General features: G+C 41.5%; 1 protein-coding gene across 1 annotated transcript in view; it reads right to left on the bottom strand.

The window, feature by feature from the left end:
* The window catches only part of LOC120540050 (voltage-dependent P/Q-type calcium channel subunit alpha-1A-like), a 514,575-nt gene that overhangs the window by 15,783 nt on the left and 480,066 nt on the right, over positions 1–18,726 (bottom strand). Inside the window, exons 46-48 of the mRNA XM_039770511.1 lie at positions 16,704–16,839; positions 14,934–15,047; positions 7,120–7,155 (exon numbers count right to left, since the gene is read on the bottom strand). Coding sequence (XP_039626445.1) covers positions 7,120–7,155; positions 14,934–15,047; positions 16,704–16,839 — 286 coding nt within the window. The remainder of the gene's footprint in view (positions 1–7,119; positions 7,156–14,933; positions 15,048–16,703; positions 16,840–18,726) is intronic.

Below are 18,726 nucleotides of genomic sequence, written 5' to 3'. Positions count from 1 at the left end.
ACTACTGTATGTCGGCCTACACAGAGCCAATACCCCCAGCCGGTTACTGAAGTACAACTGGGCTACAATGAATAACCATTGGACCGCGTCTTTCTTGCAGATTCTTAATACAGTAGTAGGGAAGATGTGTGTTTAAACAGCAGTAAATTAGCTGTGCGTTATCTTCAAAGCAGTCCTCTAGTGCACTTTAACCTTGAGCAAAACCTACCAGCCATTAAGCTTATTCCAGGGGTAAGGGATGTGGTGGCATACTGGTGTGTAGATGGAGCAGGCAGAAAATTGAGAAATACGTTTGTGGGAGTGTAGGTGAGTGAGAACTTCTCTGAGCTAACAATGAGCATTGGGACATATTCTTTGTGGTTTTGAAATATAATCAATGAGTTGCCAGTTTGCTCCCCAAATCTAACACCCGTGTAACCCGGAGTGAGTCATGTGCTGTGCCAGTAGTATAATTCTTAAAAAAAAATAAAAGATATATGCTTGTAAAGCACCCTTGGATAGTGTATATTATGAATGTATTAGTGTCCTGTATATACAGTATATATATATATATATATATATATATTGAAAAAGTCTACTCGTGGAAGTGTGTGTGTCTGTCTGTCTGGCCCAGAAATGACAGGTAGAGTTGGGGTAAAAACTCCACCTCCAAGGAAACAAACTCGCTTAGCCGCTAACACAGAAGCGAGGCGAACACGTCAACAAAACAGAATCCCTTTTACTTTTCCTCCTGCCGCTAATACACAAGCGAGACAAGCATGTCGACAAAACAAAACTCCGAAGAAAGACAAAGTCGATTAGATGGTAATGCACAAGCGATGCGAGCACATTGGCAAAACGAAACCTCCAAAGAAAGAGTCACTCACTTAGCCGCAAATATAGAAGTGAGGCGAACACATCGACAAAACGGTATCCCTTTTACTTTTCCTCCCACCACTGATACACAATCGAGACGAGCACGTAGACAAAATGAAACCTCTGAAGAAAGACAAAGTTGCTTAGCCGCTAATACAGAAGTGAGGCGAACACGTCGGCAAAACAAATCCTCGTAGGAGAGAGACGCCCAGAGTAGTTCTGTTCAATTAGCTGGCAACTCTACATTTCAATTGTTTTTGACGATTTCAATAGTTTCTAGGACCCTGGGCTTTTTACAGCATAGGCTTATACAGCTAGTGTATATATATATATATATATATATATATATATATATATATATATATATATATATATATATATATACTGCTCAAAAGAATTAAAGGAACACTTTTAATCAGAGTATAGCATAAAGTCAATGAAACTTATGGGATATTAATCTGGTCAGTTAAGTAGCAGAGGGGGTTGTTAATCAGTTTCAGCTGCTGTGGTGTTAATGAAATTAACAACAGATGCACTAGAGGGGCAACAATGAGATGACCCCCAAAACAGGAATGGTTTAACAGGTGGAGGCCACTGACATTTTTCCCTCCTCATCTTTTCTGACTGTTTCTTCACTAGTTTTGCATTTGGCTACAGTCAGTGTCACTATGAGGTAGCATGAGGCGATACCTGGACCCTACAGAGGTTGCACAGGTAGTCCAACTTCTCCAGGATGGCACATCAATACGTGTCATTGCCAGAAGGTTTGCTGTGTCTCCCTGCACAGTCTCAAGGGCATGGAGGAGATTCTAGGAGACAAGCAGTTACTCTAGGAGAGCTGGAGAAGGTCATAGAAGGTCCATAACCCATCAGCAGGACCAGTATCTGCTCCTTTGGGCAAGGAGGAACAGGATGAGCACTGCCAGAGCCCTACAAAATGACCTCCAGCAGGCCACTGGTGTGAATGTCTCTGACCAAACAACCAGAAAGACTTCATGAGGGTGACCCAAGGGCCCCATGTCCTCTAATGGGCCCTGAGCTCACTGCCCAGCAGCATGCAGCTCGATTGGCATTCGCCATAGAATACCAGGATTGGCAGATGCACCACTGGTGCCCTGTGCTTTTTACAGATTAGAGCAGGTACACCCTGACAGAAGTGAAAGGGTCTGGAAAAGCCATGGAGAACATTATGCTGCCTGTAACATCATTCAGCATGAGCAGTTTAGTGGTGGGTTAATGATTGTCTGGGGAGGCATATCCATGGAGGGTCACACAGACCGCTACAGGCTTGACAAAGGCACCTTGGCTGCCATTGGGTATAGGGATGAAATCCATGGACCCATTGTCAGACCCTATGCTGGTACAGTGGCTCCTGGTGCACGACAATTCCTGGCCTCATGTGGTGAGAGTATGCAGGCAGTTCCTGGAGGATGAAGGAATTGATACCATTGACTGGCCACCACACTTTCCTGACCTAAATCCAATAGAACACCTCTGGGACATTATGTTTTGGTCCATCCAATGCCACCAGGTTGCACCTCAGACTATCCAGGAGCTCAGTGATGCCCTGGTCCAGATCTGGGAGGAGATCCCCCACAACACCATCTGTCATCTCATTAGAAGCATGCACCGATGTTGTCAGGCATGTATACAAGAACACAGGGGCCATACGAAGTGCTGCGTACAATTTGGAGTTGCTGCAATTCAATTTGGGCAAAATGGACTAGCCTGCCACATCATTGTTTCACTCTGATTTTTGGGGCGTCTTTGAATTCAGGGCTCTGTAGGTTGATCATTTTCATTTCCATCAAACGATGTGGCATCCTTTCGTTCCTAACACATTACCCAGTCTATATCAGTATAGATATCCAGGAGGATCTCTTTTTCCCATTGAGATCTGATGTGTTTTCAAAGTGTTCCTTTAATTTTTTTGAGCAGTTTATATATATATATATATATATATATATAAAGTTTAATCAATGGTTTTGATTTCCTGTATGTCTAAATGAGTCACTCAATCGATCATTTAAAAACTAATTTAATTATATATCTAAGATTGTGAAGTGTCTTGGGTTGATACACAGTGCAGAAGACAGCAATTCAATCACTACCATTAACTCCTTGTCTGACCTTGAGGGGGTCTCCTTTCAACATTCCAATTGTAAAAACACTGTACATGCAAAAATGTACAATAGGATCATTTCTAGCATACCTTAAGATTGTGTTCACTGCAGCGAGGTTGAGGTCATTTACTCTTGGATGGGTGGGTTGCTTAAATAATTAAGCACAAAGCACTAGTGTAGACTGCAGCAGTTCAGTATTGTCATGATCTTTGGTCTGTATGAGATACAGTTATATGATCCATGCACTGCTGCACCACAGCACTAAACATCCACTGAATTTCAACTCATTGATACTCGGCAATTTACATAATGAAGCCAAAATGATTAGCATGACATATGAACTCTTACAGATCAGCTCTGTAAAACCATGCCACAATCACTTGATGTGTTTCAGCAAAGGCTCGAAAATGAGACCAATGCACTGTGTGGAAGTTCATCTAAAAGATCAGCAACTCCTGATTAATTTAATTTGAAGCAGAAACCTGGGCACAAGAAAAAAACCAATGTTGTTTGCACCGAGAGCAAGTCTTCTTTGCTGCCAGGCTCTTAAAGAATTTGTGTGTCATACTTTGGCTTCTTGTTTCTAAATTAGTAATGAGGATTCAAAGCTGGCACACAGTTTGGCTTTTTTTCAGTTGAATTTTGGTAAACTCTTTATTCATGTGTGTTACTTTACAGAACTATATTCTACTTCTTTAAGTCCTTTGCTCATTATAATTTATCAAAATCAGAAAACTTTATTAATCCCGAAGGAGATTACTTATGTTACAACTTAACACCAGACGTGGGACATGTTACACTAAGGGCAAGTATAAAGTAATCATGTAAATATAAATAAGGTATAATAAATGTAAGTATCAAAACTAAAGTACAGAGTGTTGCATCTTAAGTTAATATTGCACATTATGAGAACAAATAAGATTATTCTCATGTGAAGAGCAGACAATTTATTGCATAAGAACAGATTGTATGTTGCACATTTCAAATACTTGAAAAAATGTACCTGGATATCCAATAAAGAAAAATGGTAACAACTTAAAGTGTGGATGAGCGACCGGAAAAAGAGTTCTAGAGTCTGATGGCTGTGACGTTCAGTGGAGCACTTGATGCTAGTCAGTCTACTGCTGAAGACGCTCGTCTGTCCAACCACAACACTATGACGTGGCTGACTAGCGCTTTCAATAACTGACCGAAGCCCAGACAACATTCTCTGATCTGCCACAGTTTCCAAGCTGTCAAAGTTTCTCTCCTACCACAGAGGCAGCCTTTCTGAATTAGTCTGTTTAGTCTCCTGATATCTGCCACTTTCAGGCTGCTCCCTAAGCATGCCACAGCGAAGAAAATGGCACTGGCAACCACGCTGTTATAGAACATCCACCACATAGTGTTGCTGACACTAAAAGATCTGAGCTTGCGTAGGAAATACAGCCTGCTTTGACCCTTCTTGTATACGGCCAGCGAGTTCCTGGACCAGTCTAGCTTATTGTTCATATGCAACCCTAGATACTTGTACTCCTCAACAATCTCCACCTCCACACCCCTAATAGACAGGGGAATGGCTGGAGATCGCAATCTTCTTAAATCAACTCCCAGTTCTTTAGTTTTACTGGCATTGATCTGCAGTTGATTCAGCTCACACCAGTCAACAAAACTGTCCACTACCTTCCTGTATTCCGTCTCGTCTCCATGTCTGATACTACCAACTATTGCAGAGTCAGCAGAGAATTTCTGCAGATGGCAGCCCTTCTGTGTTGAAACTAAAATCTGTAGTGTACAGGGTGGAGAGGAATGGTGACAGAACTGTCCCTTGTGGAGCACCAGGGCCACACAGCACGGTGTCAGACACAGAGCCCTGTAGCCGCACAAACTGTGGCCTTCCCGTCAGATAGTCCATGATCTACGAAACTAAGGGAGCATCCACTTGCATTTCGAATAGCTTACTCTCCAGTCTGGCTGGCTGGCTAGTGTTAAAGGCACATGAGTACATTTATGTACTTTGGTTGGGGTATTTATGTGTGTTATGTGCAAGAAAATACTACAGAAGCCAAGAGAGGGCATGCAATATTTTTTTTTTTTTATTGTCTCCTCGAGATAACGGAATAGTTTTATCGAGATGCTGAGAAATTGAAAATTAGCTTTCTTGAGATAACAGAATAATTTTATCGCAATCTCAAGAAAACGAAACTTAACCTTTGCTCCTGGCATCAGGCACGCTTAGATTGCGACGCCTAAGCCTTGCTAACCTTCTTCTTAAATGACGGACACTAACATTCTTATTTTCTAAACTAAGGCATAAACATATTTCAGCCTGTGTCAAACCTTGACTGAACAAAAATGTGACGCGCTGATCAATACAGTTCTGCTCTTCTGCCATTTCAAACAGGACGTGGCTTCAATAAGGTAAACATTAAACGTTAGATAGAATCCTTATATATAATTTGATACTATCCGTGTGTTTGGTGTTCGTGTCAATACCTCGACTCAATACAAGTTAGAACCATGCAATTGGACTTTGCCTCTGTAGTTAGAACATAACTTGGCAAACGCGGACACCGTATTGCATGATTGGCTAAGAATGTTCGAATGCTTCAGTGACGCCGCTGGACGGCTGAGTATTGCAGATAACAGTAAGTTCGGTCGGTTTTTGGAACGTTGGTTTGGTGGGGCGTACTTTCCAGGACTAACATCATCGACTGACTTAAACCCTTCGACAGCTTCAGAACCGTAAGTAATTTAGAACGTATCGCCATTTGCTTGGTACATCGAAATCTATCATTGGGCAGTTCGGTTTGGCATCCGTCCTTCTGACATCTATTGGCAAACTGAGTAATGACGGCTGGGTATGAACAACGGTCATTGTTTAAATTTTAGCCGATCTCAGATCTAAAATGACCACGCCGACATAATTATTACTCCGACTCTGATTAGAGTCGTAAAATATATTTTGTTTTGAAAATTTGTTTGTCGGAAAAAATCAAATGAGGTGCGCCGAAGAGCTGAGTTCACATCTCGCAGCCCCGTTTAAACAGGAAGCTCTTCATTACACTGGCTGAAAAGGTCAATTATAAGCACAAATCAGTGCCATGATAACAAAATCATTTCAAGGATTTAAAAAAAACAAATAATTCTTTGCAGAGAAAGTATGGATTTCACAAACATAGAATTTGTAGCCCGACTCAATTCATAATTTCGAGAAAATAAGATCTTTTGTTTTATCGGGATCTCGATAAAATGATTCCGTTATCTCGGGGAAACAATTTAGAAAACTAACAAAATTGCACGTCCTCTCTCGGCTTCCGTAAAATACACAGAACCAAAAAATGGGTTTATTATTTGAAGAATATGGCCTCGCCAACTGCCTGATCAACTGAGCTCTTATCCTTACCCTTACCCTTAACTCACCTACGCTGAACTCAATTTGATTCTGGGGTTGCTTTACATTGATGGGCCCTGCTTAGCCTATTGGCATGTGGATCAGCTCCACTGTGTGGTAGATTTTAAACTGAAACTTTTGAACTGTGTCCCAGGTAAGGCATCTCAGCATCTTAGACACTCACTGTCCACAGATATATTGTATGATAGTTAACTTCAATTTCTGTCTATACAATGCATATGCCAAGTACAGGCAAAATGAATGTATATGTCCTTATGTAATATCTTTTGTGGAGCATTTTGAAAGCTTTACATACTAGGAAAAAATGTTGGTCTGTTGCATAGGTGCTGTGGTGGTCAACATTGCTTTCACCTGAAGACATTTGAGAGATAGGGTTAGACACCAAATCACTTTGTGTGATACATGCAGTTGACATGAGACTTCACAACATCCAGCAGTAAAATGAGACAATAAGAAAGACAAAAGACATGTAGTAAAGCAGATGAGAGGAGACCAGTGCGTTGATAGTTCTTACTGATTTTTATCACATCTACGGGTTATTAGCAAGTACTGGTCAAAAGCAGCAGCATCTGAATGAGGTCAGAAGTCACCCCAAAAACAAAACACGCACACAAAAAATGGAAAGCACTAAGTTATAGAGGGAGAAATAATCAGAGATAGAGAGAAAGAGAGAGACACAAGGAGAGTCAAAATCTCTCTAAAAAAAGTGGAGGAGGCCAAGAGAAGAGACTGAGACAAGGTACATACACTGAGGTTATTCCCACGGGGCCGCCCTTTCCTCCTCTGCCAACAGCCACACAAGAGGTGCACACACACCGAAGCAGGAGACAGAATCAGGAAGGAAAAGTGAAAGCAGGGAATGGAAAGGGTGGGAGGAGGAGGAGTGGACAGAGTAGCCACATGAAAAACAAAACAGAAGGCAAAAGTTATAAATTACAACAAAAAAGGTTGCAAACAACGTAAACAGGAAAGGGTATTTAAGAATGCAGAAAAGAAGAAGGGGCAGTGAGGGTATGATTGGACAAAACAGGGGAAGGAAAGGGAAATGGAAGAGGAAAAGAAGAGAAAGCACAAGATATCCCAGTTAGACAGCAAGCAGCAGTAAGACAAGTGCAGTCACAAATAGCACAATAACACACTTACCACAGGGCATGAGACACTGAAAGAAAAATGCATTTACATAGTGACAGCGCTGCACATCATGCAGCGTACATTTGAGAGAAAGCAAAACAAATTTATAGACACCAATGAGCACAACGATCTGTGAATCATGGAGAAGGTGGAAGAGGAAGGGCGGAAAGGTACACTTGACCCAGTGTAGACCCGAGTAGCTGAAACAGACCACCTGAAACTCCAGTCCCAACCCTTGCCCTACACTGAAGGCATATCCCCATCAAAAGGAAAATTTTGTCCCAACACTTTTTTCTTGATGCCAACACTGTTAATTATTGTCAAGTGATGCCCATTCTCTTCTCAGAATCTCCAATGAGAAATCATGTAGTACTACTCTGTGTTTAGGCGATGGAAAGTGCTTTTAGGCCGCCTGTGTTATCCGCAGCACATCTCTAACTGTATTAGCACCAGCCATTGGCCTACCAATTGGAAATGAGCGTTAAAAGGAAAGTTCATTCTTTTTCACATATGGGCTTATTGTAACACTAGCATGGAAATGATTTTTAGACCAGACCACTTGTATTTATAAAACTTGTCCAAGAAGAGTTATATTAGTGAAGATAGTCAAGAAAAATACAATTTATATCATTTACAAATACCCACCCAGATCATCTTTAAAGACAGCATTTTGAAAAATAGTGACATATTATTAAAAATCTGGTATAAAACTAGTTACTGTTATGAACACTGGCACTGCCAGTGTTAAGATAAGCCCCTATGCCACAGATGTTTAACTTCCCCTTCAACCTCCTGTTCTGAACTATGACAATCAGCATGTAATAGGCTTTATTTAAGTGAAAACTCTGCAGAAGATTTATGTGATGAATGACCATTGTCCTTCGTTTAGCCTAGAAACCCACAACACCTGCTATCAAATAACAAACTATATTTCCATATTTGAAAATGTGTGCATAGAAATGTACTGTAGGTTCTGTGGACCATTCTCTGATGCACGTATTCAGTTCAGGACTGTAAGTAGCTGTCATGGGAAGGGCTACTCTTGAACGAGGCAAACAAAAGCACAGACACACAGGTGTCATCTAGAGTCACAACTTGACTTTGAAGTGTGGGACGGAATGGGAGTTCATGAAGAAAACTCATAAGGGGTCACACGTAACTCACACATAAGGTCTACAATCAAAAGTGTGGCCTGACAGTCTATCCACTGCCTGCAGCAACTGTGCCAAACCGATGTGTAAATAATAAGAATACTTTATTTAATTTCATAGAAAGTCCTATTCCCCATTTTGAAATCTAGGTGTGCCATCTTTACATGCTAGTTTATTTTTTAGGCTCTAGTGTTATCACAATGAGGTACCGAATACTGGATTAGTTCATTTTTATACCGCCCTTGCCTTCCAAAATGCTATTGACTAATACTGGAAATCTAATATGGCAGGACAGCACAGCTGAAGGCAGGAGAGCTTGGAATCTTAACATTTCAAAATAGGACTGTTAGACAGATAGATAGATGGACAGATAGATAATACTTTATTTATCCCTAAGGGGAAATTACAATTATTATATTATCCATCCATCCATCCATCCATTATCCAACCTGATATATCCATCTACAGGGTCACGGGGGTCTGCTGGAGCCAATCCCAGCCAATACAGGGCGCAAGGCAGGAAACAAACCCCAGGCAGGGCGCCAGCCCACTGCAGGGCACACACACACCAGGGACAATTTAGAATCGCCAATACACCTAACCTGCATGTCTTTGGACTGTGGGAGGAAACCCACGCAGACACGGGGAGACCATGCAAACTCCACGCAGGGAGGACCCGGGAAGCAAACCCACAGGTGTCCTTACTGAAAGGCAGCAGTGCTACCCACTGCGCCAATAATATATGAACCCAAAAGAGTCGCTTATTCACTATTCATTTGGCAGCCAGCACATTCACTACTGGTTATGTTTCATATCTGATCAGCCTTCTTTACACACACACACACCAGGGACAATTTAGAATCGCCAATACACCTAACCTGCATGTCTTAGGACTGTGGGAGGAAACCCACGCAGACACGGGGAGAACATGCAAACTCCACATAGGGAGGACCCAATTATTATATTATTATTATTATTATTATAGTAAAATACCACTAACAGTAGATTACTGACAATGTCCAGATTCTCGATAGGGATGTGATGTAATGCTACTTTGTCATTAAAAGTCATCCAGCTACTTCTTATGTTAGAATATAAACAGAAAAATAGTATATTCTGATTTAGACACATACTGCAAATACAACATATATATTTATACTTGGTAAAATTCAGTTTTCAACGGTGGCCTAAATCACAGATTTATTTCAAAATATTCATTAACAAGGGGATATATTTGAATTTCTGGAATTATCCTGAATGACGTACTTTGACAGAAGGTCTTTCTTTATAGGTGCACAACTTTGTAAATGCAAACTATTCTTATATAATTTTTCCCCTTTATCCAGAAATTAAAGATACACATGACACCAAAGGACAATTGATAATTAAGTACAGCCTTTTAACTTACAAGAGCTCATGTCTGGCATATTGTTTTTTTTTTTCTGTACCTTTCTCTTCTCCTTCAGGATTTTCAGTTTTTATGTCACACAGAGACAGTCGGTCAACTGATAATTTGCTTTTTAGCATGCAGGGGGGAAAGCAAGTGAAAAACGCAAATTTGACGGGTTGGAAAAAGGCATAACATTCTAGAGAGAACAGGATAAGGAAGTGGGCAGCAGGGTAAGGGGATCAGTGGGAAATAAAAAAAAATAAATAAACCAAAATATAACAAACATGCATTAAGTATGACCTTGATTGTGCGACCTTTCTGACTGTAACAATCGACACACGTGAAAATGAATTAAGAACATCTTATCTATAGGCGAAGACAAAAACATTTGGAAAAAAAGGGACTGCTTTGGTGAGATGCACTATCCTCTGCCTTTACTTCCATTCCTGTCCATTCCACTTAACTTAATGTCCCATCTGTTTTCTGGTGACACATTAGCTTGATAGACATTAGTGTTGCATTAGCCTCCATTGCCTGTGCCGTCCTTTGTTTTTGTTCATCAACAGAATAAGGCAGATAAATAGAAGGCCTTCATGATATCTTAAGCCTTCAGCTTCTTGTCAATGTCACCTGATTTTAATTTTTCTTATTATGGTGGACAGTGTCCTCATATATAATTTGATACTATCCGTATGTATGGTGTTCGCGTCAATACCTCGGCTAATACAAGTTAGAACCATGCAATGGGACTCTGCCTCTGTAGTCAGAACAGAACGTGGCAAACGCGGACGCAGTATTGCATGATTGGCTAAGAATGTTCAAATACTTCAGTGACGCAGCTGGACGGCCCAGTATAGTAAGTCGGTGTTGGCTCGAGCAGATAACAGTAAGTTTGGTTGGTTTTTGGAACGTTGCTTTGGTGGGGCGTACTTTCCAGGACTAACATCGTCGACTGACTTAAACCCTTCAACAGCTCCAGAACCGTTAGTAATTTAGAACGTATCGCCATTTGCTTGGTATGTCGAAATCTATCTTTGGGCAGTTCGGCTTTGGCATCCGTCCTTCTGACATCTATTGGCAAACTGAGTAATGATGGCTGGGTATTAACAACGGTCATTGTTTAAATTTTAGCTGATCTCAGATCTAAAATGACTACGCCAACATAATTATTACTCCGACTCTGATTAGAGGTGTAAAGTACGGTTTGTTTTGAAAATTTGTTTGCCGGAAAAAATCAAATGAGGTGCGCCGAAGAGCCGAGTTCACGTCTGGCAGCCCCGTTTAAACAGGAAGCTCTTCATTACATCGGCCGAAAAGGTCAATTATAAGCACAAATCAGTGCCATGATAACAAAATCATTTCAAAGACTTAAAAAAACAAATAATTCTTTGCAGAGAAAGTATGGATTTCACAAACGTAGAATTTGTAGCCCGATTCGATTGGGCTCCCAGTCGCTAGTACAGTATTTATTTTAAAGAAGGGAATGCCGCTGAACAGCCTGTCACAGTAACAAACACTCCATCGTTAATCTGCATCCAGCCCTGCATGAAGGCCCTCCAATCTGCAGGGAAAACCTGGGCGTTGGTGGCAGAATTGGCACTCCAGCCACCATTAAAACTCTCACACTGGTCCCATTCCATCTGAACTAGTGTGGCGCTGAGGTGTCACCCATCGCATGGCATGGCATGTGTTCTAGTATATTAATATATTGTATATAATTTTAAATACTGTTTTGTTGACTCTACTACTACTTTATGATCTAATTCTGATTTCTTTCACATATTCTGACAGAGTAGATTTAGTGCAAACACTCAAAAACCTCACAATATTCTTTTTTTTTTTTTTGAGAGCAGATAGAGGCCACTTTTGTATGCAGTAGTGAATTCGGTTAAATTTTTGTTTGATCTGAGTTTAAACAGTAAGATCGGACTTTCATTTAAGGATGTGGCTTGACTACATTTCTATTCAACATGCGACTCATGAAAAACAGAGAGACAAAGGCAGAGAGAGGTGTAGGGACAGACGGTTGCACAGACATTAAAATGTTATTTGTCTCATTTGAAAGATCTCCTATGTTTGAAAATTCATTAAAGTGGTTAACAATAAACTCCTGCCCGTCTTTACTGCCAATATACTTCTAAATTCTTTTCTGAATAGAGTTGGAGGAAATCACATAGAAGATACTGAGGCAAATAATGCTGTGGCCTTTCTGCTCTGTTTCTACAACACAGAAAACTGACGCATGTGATTCCAGCCGATGTGCGGATCACACATTTCACATTAGCTGAATGGCTATACAATACAATTCAGTTTATTTTTGTATAGCCCAAAATCACACAGGAAGTGCCGCAATGGGCTTTAACAGGCCCTGCCTCTTGACAGCCCCCCAGCCTCTATGTAATCGCTGCACAGGTGGCACATTAGATTTCTTTACTGATTTCAATTTGGGCACCGAGACCAAGTAGTGTTAATGCAGGCTTTGCTGCACTCTACAGTATATGTATGTTGTTTGTTTGTCAGTTTATTTATTTATGTGTTTATTCATTCATTATTATTACTACTGTAGAGTTTCTCACCATAATAAGCTATTCAGTGTCACAATATCTGTGGTTAAGTTTAACTCCACAGCATCAAAAATATGGCCAAAGAAGGCAGCTCAAAATGAAATGTTAGAAAGTTATTTTGCACTGCTTGTGCCAATTAGGAACTCATTTAATGGAGGGAATAAAATTAAAATTGAACTTGTAGCAAATACTGAAAAGTTAAATGCCATGTAAAAACTACTGGTAATACCTGACAGGCGTTTGAGCGACACAACCTGCCTTTGGCTTGTTGCAGTGTGGTAATGCAGCGTTGAATCGTGCAGGATGAAGTTCTTTTTTCTGTGATCTTTTTCTTTATGTGCTCTGAGGTGTATTTGTTAATGGATCAAAAGTAGTGTGTGCCTTATTTGAAGTTACAATCACAAATAGAAGCCCCAGTAAAAATCCAGTGCCCCCCGCTAAAACTACCCTAGCGCTGATTTTGCTTTGTGACTGTGTTATTTCATTTTGACAGCCACTGGTAGATGAATGTCAAAAGAGTCCTGCTTGTACTGTATTTTTACTTTATTAATTAACTTAATAGTCAGTCAGTCAGTGTCCAACCCGCTATATCCTAACACAGGGTCACGGGGGTCCGCTGGAGCCAATCCCAACCAGCACAGGGCACAAGGCAGGAACAAATCCCGGGCAGGGTGCCAGCCCACCGCAGGACACACACACACCAAGCACACACTGGGGACAATTTAGGACCACCAATGCACCTAACCTGCATGTCTTTGGACTGTGAGAGGAAACCCACGCAGACACGGGGAGATCATGCCAACTCCATCAAGGGAGGACCCGGGACGCAAACCCACAGGTCTCCTTACTGCAAGGCAGCAGCGCCATCTACTGCGCCACCATATTAAAATAATTCAAACTTTGAAATACAGTACACTTTCTACATGGTTTCTGATAATAAAACTTTCAGATAACTTAGTATCTTGTGGGCGGCACGGTGGCGCAGTGGGTAGCGCTGCTGCCTCGCAGTAAGGAGACCTGGGTTCGCGTCTCGGGTCTTCCCTGTGTGGAGTTTGCATGTTCTTCCCGTGTCTGCGTGGGTTTCCTCCCACAGTCCAAAGACATGAAGGTTAGGTGCACTGGTGATCTTAACTTGTCCCTAATGTGTGCTTGGTGTGTGTGTGTGTGTGTGTGCCCTGCGGTGGGCTGGCGCCGTGCCTGGGGTTTGTTTCCTGCCTTGTGCCCTGCGTTGGCTGGGATTGGCTCCAGCAGACCCCCATGACCCTGTAGTTAGGATATAGCGGGTTGGATAATGGATGGATGGAGAGTATCTTGAACTTTGACTCAGTGCAAGTAGGCAGGCTAAGCACTGAAATTACAACTTTTATATAGATTTGTATTTTTATGTGTCTTTTTGTAGGTGCTGCATTATTTGTCCCTATTCTGAGAAGACATACGAATGAGAATTTCGTTGTAATGTGCATACATAACAATAAACTTGAATGTGATTGTTTCCAATGTAGCAAGACATCACAACATGTCTTTTATCACTCAAAGGAATGCCTAAAAGATTGTGCATTTTAGGCTCTAATTTTCCGGATTAATTGTAAGTGCAGTATATGGATGGCAAATGAAATGTAGATTTAAGGGTAAAAACATAACAAATGTGAGTGACGCTTGGCTTAATGGGATAATGGACTTTAAATGCATAATGGGTGGTGAAAAAAGTGCAAATATGCAAATTAAGCTTCTTTTGAACTTACAAAAAAAATTATAAAATGTTATATGTTTATAATTAAGATGACCTTTGTCTGAGAAAAGCAAATTTCCACTGGAACGTATTATTCCTATACTCACATTAAGAACTTTATGTTAAATTAAGCCATGGTAGTAATGGCAATGTACTCATTGTTTCAGGCTAACCTTCTTTCTTTTTCTCAAAATCAAGAAAACGAATTTGCTTTACATTAACAATGCAGGTAGATGTTAAGAAATTTAAAATGCTCAGAACTTGTTCAAAATTTACTGACTTTGAGGAACAGGCAGTGTTTGTATTTGGGAAAATTACTGTGCACCGTCTACCTGTTTTCTGGTTCATTTATGAACATTTAAGATGGTATTCAATGCTTGTTGTATGGATAACTTATGTATTATACTGTATATCCAAAGTCCAGCTGCACCATAAATCCTACTTTCTCAAAAAGTCAACATTCTCTTGGTTGCCATCTGTCGTTCCACGCCTGCCTTTACAATGTGATCTCTGAGGCAGAGAGGATAGTGCAGTGGCATGAGAAACGGGGAAGGGGGGGTGTAAGGGTACGAGTGTGAAAGGATGGAGGTGCTCACTTGGTTGTCTGCAGGAAGCCGAGGCATGGAAGCAGCTCTCCCGTGCCCTTCCATAGGAAGATAGTGCTCACTGTCGGAGTAACCATCCCGCCCCATCTCTCTCATCTCTACCGACTGCAAAACAGAGGAAGAGGAAGTGTCACTGGATGGCTGTGGTCATAGGAGGAAGGAACAGAAGCAACACCCCAAGAGGAGGATTGCTATAGAAAGAACCTGAATTAAAGACAGGTCAATGTGCACTGCAGGCATGAAAAGAGTGCCACCTCCCAACTTCAGTATTGTTCAAATATGTTGTAAGCAGATGACTTCTACAGAGCAAAAAGGGATAATGTTTAATTATCAACCAAAAAGGGTAAATATAAAGAACAGTTCAGCTATGACCACTAAGCCATTTTTATTATATACTACTAGTATACTATAGCATATTATAGTACACTTATGAAATCACTCCAGATGATTGATAAAGGTATCATCTGACATCACTGCATCAACAGAAATAATAGTCTAAAATTATTTTATGTGTACATTACAGTCAGAATCACATACAGTTATTGCTGTGCCTCCAAAGAAACACTTTGAAGGCCTCTCTGTGCAGATCCTAGGTTATTGGATCCCCAAAAAAAAAACCTGAGAGAGCATGCCACAGAGCAAAATGATCATCATGTCCATACTAAATAGAAGCCATATTTATCTAAAACATGAAGCCATACAACGAAAGCATCTACTTCATTTCTTTTTTCTTGCACACAAGTAGGTGATTTTACAATAGATTGCTTTGGTCCTTGTAGCTGGACTTACCTTCTTGGTGATCCTGAATCTCATTCCTTCAGCACCAGGTGTGTGCCAACTTATACAAGAAGTTATGTGTGATCTTTACAATTCATAAAATCCATACAATCCATAGGTGGCATTGAGTTTACAGGAACACGTGGATAATGGAAAACCGAGACAAAACTGGTTAATGGCTCGTGAAAAGTATGGCTATGAAGTGCATCTCTGTGGTTCTAACCCAAGGGAGGCACACAGTGGATGAGGTGAGAGATAACTTCTCCAAGTGACTGGAATGGCACAGCATGACGTCATGAGCTGAAGGGCGTGTGGGTAATCGATTGCATAAACTGATTATTCCTAACGTGTTGTCACACGAAAGAGTTTACCAATAGGACTTTAAAAGGAGGTGACTTATTCTTTCTTCATGGCTGTACCAGACAACACACAGTGAAAATCAAGAAAGGTAGGGCGCTATTTTAATAAGTGATGTGGCCAACTTCCCTCTTTTGAAATATCGTCCTTTGTTTCAACATACTTTTAAAATAAAGTGAATTAATAATCAAAAACAATCTATGTAACTGAGATCACATGTAGAAATCATTTGAAGAAGACAGGCATAAACAGTGTGCATATGGTGGAGTTAGAGCTTATCAGAGTATGACAATGTCAGGGCACACATCACATAGCGAGACTTTAGCGTTCATTTTCTTTACAAACAGTAAACCATCTATGTAAGACCATAGTGGTACTAGCGGCTTGTTGGATATGTGACACAACAATGTCAATAATATTATCACAAGTAATTTCCTGTAAGGGCATACGGTCTTATCTTTGGCCAAAAAGGCTGTTCATCTCATTTTCAGATAAAATGAAATTTTTCAGGTTTCATGGTCTGACAATAAACAAGTGTAATGCAGTTAGCTCCACTCTCTGCAGACTTCTTAGGTGTTTGTGTTTGCGGCTGTCCCAATTCCTAGTTCGGCAATTTTAAAGCTCTACCTGTGGGTTGTGCCGAGTGTCCTGCATGTCGTCTGGGTGTCCTCTTTCAGAGCTCCAGCTTCCTGCTTCCTGGAACATTTCCTGTGCTCTGGCAGTCACCCAGGACTGGCTTCCTGTCATCTCTCTGTCCTGTAAGCTTCATGGCAGAAGATCAGAAAGCATTACAATCTTAATAAAATGACAGCGCTACTCTTCACTTCTTATCTTTCACAGTTAGATCTCTCCATACAGAAAACACCACCAGAAGATGTGAGAAGACACAGGTACCTGCTGCATTACCAAAGACACCACCATGCTTTTTCACTATTGCTTAGTTTTCATCCATCCATCATCCAACGTGCTATATCCTAACTACAGGGTCACGGGGGTCTGCTGGAGCCAAACCCAGCCAACACAGGGCACCCGGGTAGGGTGCCAGCCCACCGCAGGGCACACACACACACACCAAGCACACACTAGGGACAATTTAAGATCGCCAAGGCACCTAACTGGCATGTCTTTGGACTGTGGGAGGAAACCCACGCAGACACGGGGAGAACATGCAGACTCCATGCAGGGAGGACCTGGGAAGCGAACCCACAGGTCTCCTAACTGCAAGGCAGCAGCGCTACCCACTGCGCCACCGTGCCGCCCATTGCTTAGTATTTTTTTTAAATAAAATCAAAACTCGATCCTCATGCTTAAAATGAAAATAGGATTATTGTGCTGTACTATTTTCATCAGAACATCTTGCAAATGAGATGATCCATTTCATGTTGTCATATTACAAAAGCTAAATTAGGCATCACTGCCTCAGTTTTAGGGCAAGCGTCGGTGAGGTGTATTTTAGGTGTACAATAGACTTGAAACTTTAACTGCAACCAGTCTATCAATTAGTAGCAAACTGGCACTTGTAAATGAACTCAAGGCTTTGTTAACCTTGCTTGATAACGCGAGGGACATTCGAAAAGTTTCCACACTTTTTTTATCTCTATTTATTAAGAATTTCAAAAACAAATGACATCACTTTTCTACATAGTGTGGCAGGAGGCTGGTGTCCATGCCCAGCCAGGATGCCCCTGCACACTATATTCAGGGGGAGCAGCCCTGGACAGTGCAATACCCCCAAACCAACCAGGCACTAGATGGCTGCCCCCTGTAGTGGAGCAGTGCCTCGGTTTCCCACAGGGCTTGCTGGGAATTGGAGTTGGGTGCAGCCCTGTTGGGTCCTGCAGGTACCGCCAGGGGGTGCTGTGTTTGGGACTCCCGAGCCCATGTGTGCAGCATATTCATCACACCCGGGAGTGTAGCCGGAACCCGGGGACCAAGCACCTGGAGCACTTCCGGGTGAACTATAAAAGGAGCCAGCGACCACCACTCAGCGGCCAGAGTCGGGTGGAGGAGGAGGAGGAGGAGGAGGACGACGACAAGGTTGCCTGGGAGGAGAGGTGGTGCCGAGAGGAAGAGAAAAGTGCTTTTGTGCTTGGGACTGTGTTGTGTCTGTGGGTACCAGGAAGGCGCAGCCCACAGACGAAGAAAAATCAAAGTGCCTCCCGTGTCCAGTCTGCGTCGGGTCGGGCGCTATATAGTGTCCATCTTACAATAGGCACCTTCCTTTTTCATGCAATTTCACCAGTGGTGTGCCCACTTTTTAATGCCCAGTTCCTACTCCTCCTGCCTTCACTGTTTCCAACAAAAATATAAAAGTGCGAAAACGTTTTGAGTGTCCCTCGTATATATGCTTTTTAGAAAATATTTTCTCATAAATATTGTGGCCTTCAAGACACAAGGGTTTAAATGATTAAAACTGGAAAAATAAATCATTTGAAGTTCAGCTTATAATAAATAACTCATCAGCAGCGCCTTCGTAATGGGCAGTCAATGATAAGCAATGGACTCACCTCATTTAGCAAGGCTTTGGCCGATTTGTAGATCCTACAAAATTTGTATTCTCAGTAAGGGAAATGCTTGACTTGTAGGTTGGGTGATTATGTTTTAATAAATTCAGAGTCAGGGAAACTCAAAAATTACACGGTAAGAACGG

Source organism: Polypterus senegalus, chromosome 12, assembly GCF_016835505.1.
Source record: "Polypterus senegalus isolate Bchr_013 chromosome 12, ASM1683550v1, whole genome shotgun sequence".
Classification (NCBI taxonomy): domain Eukaryota; kingdom Metazoa; phylum Chordata; class Cladistia; order Polypteriformes; family Polypteridae; genus Polypterus; species Polypterus senegalus.
This window is presented reverse-complemented; position numbering and strand designations above follow the sequence as displayed.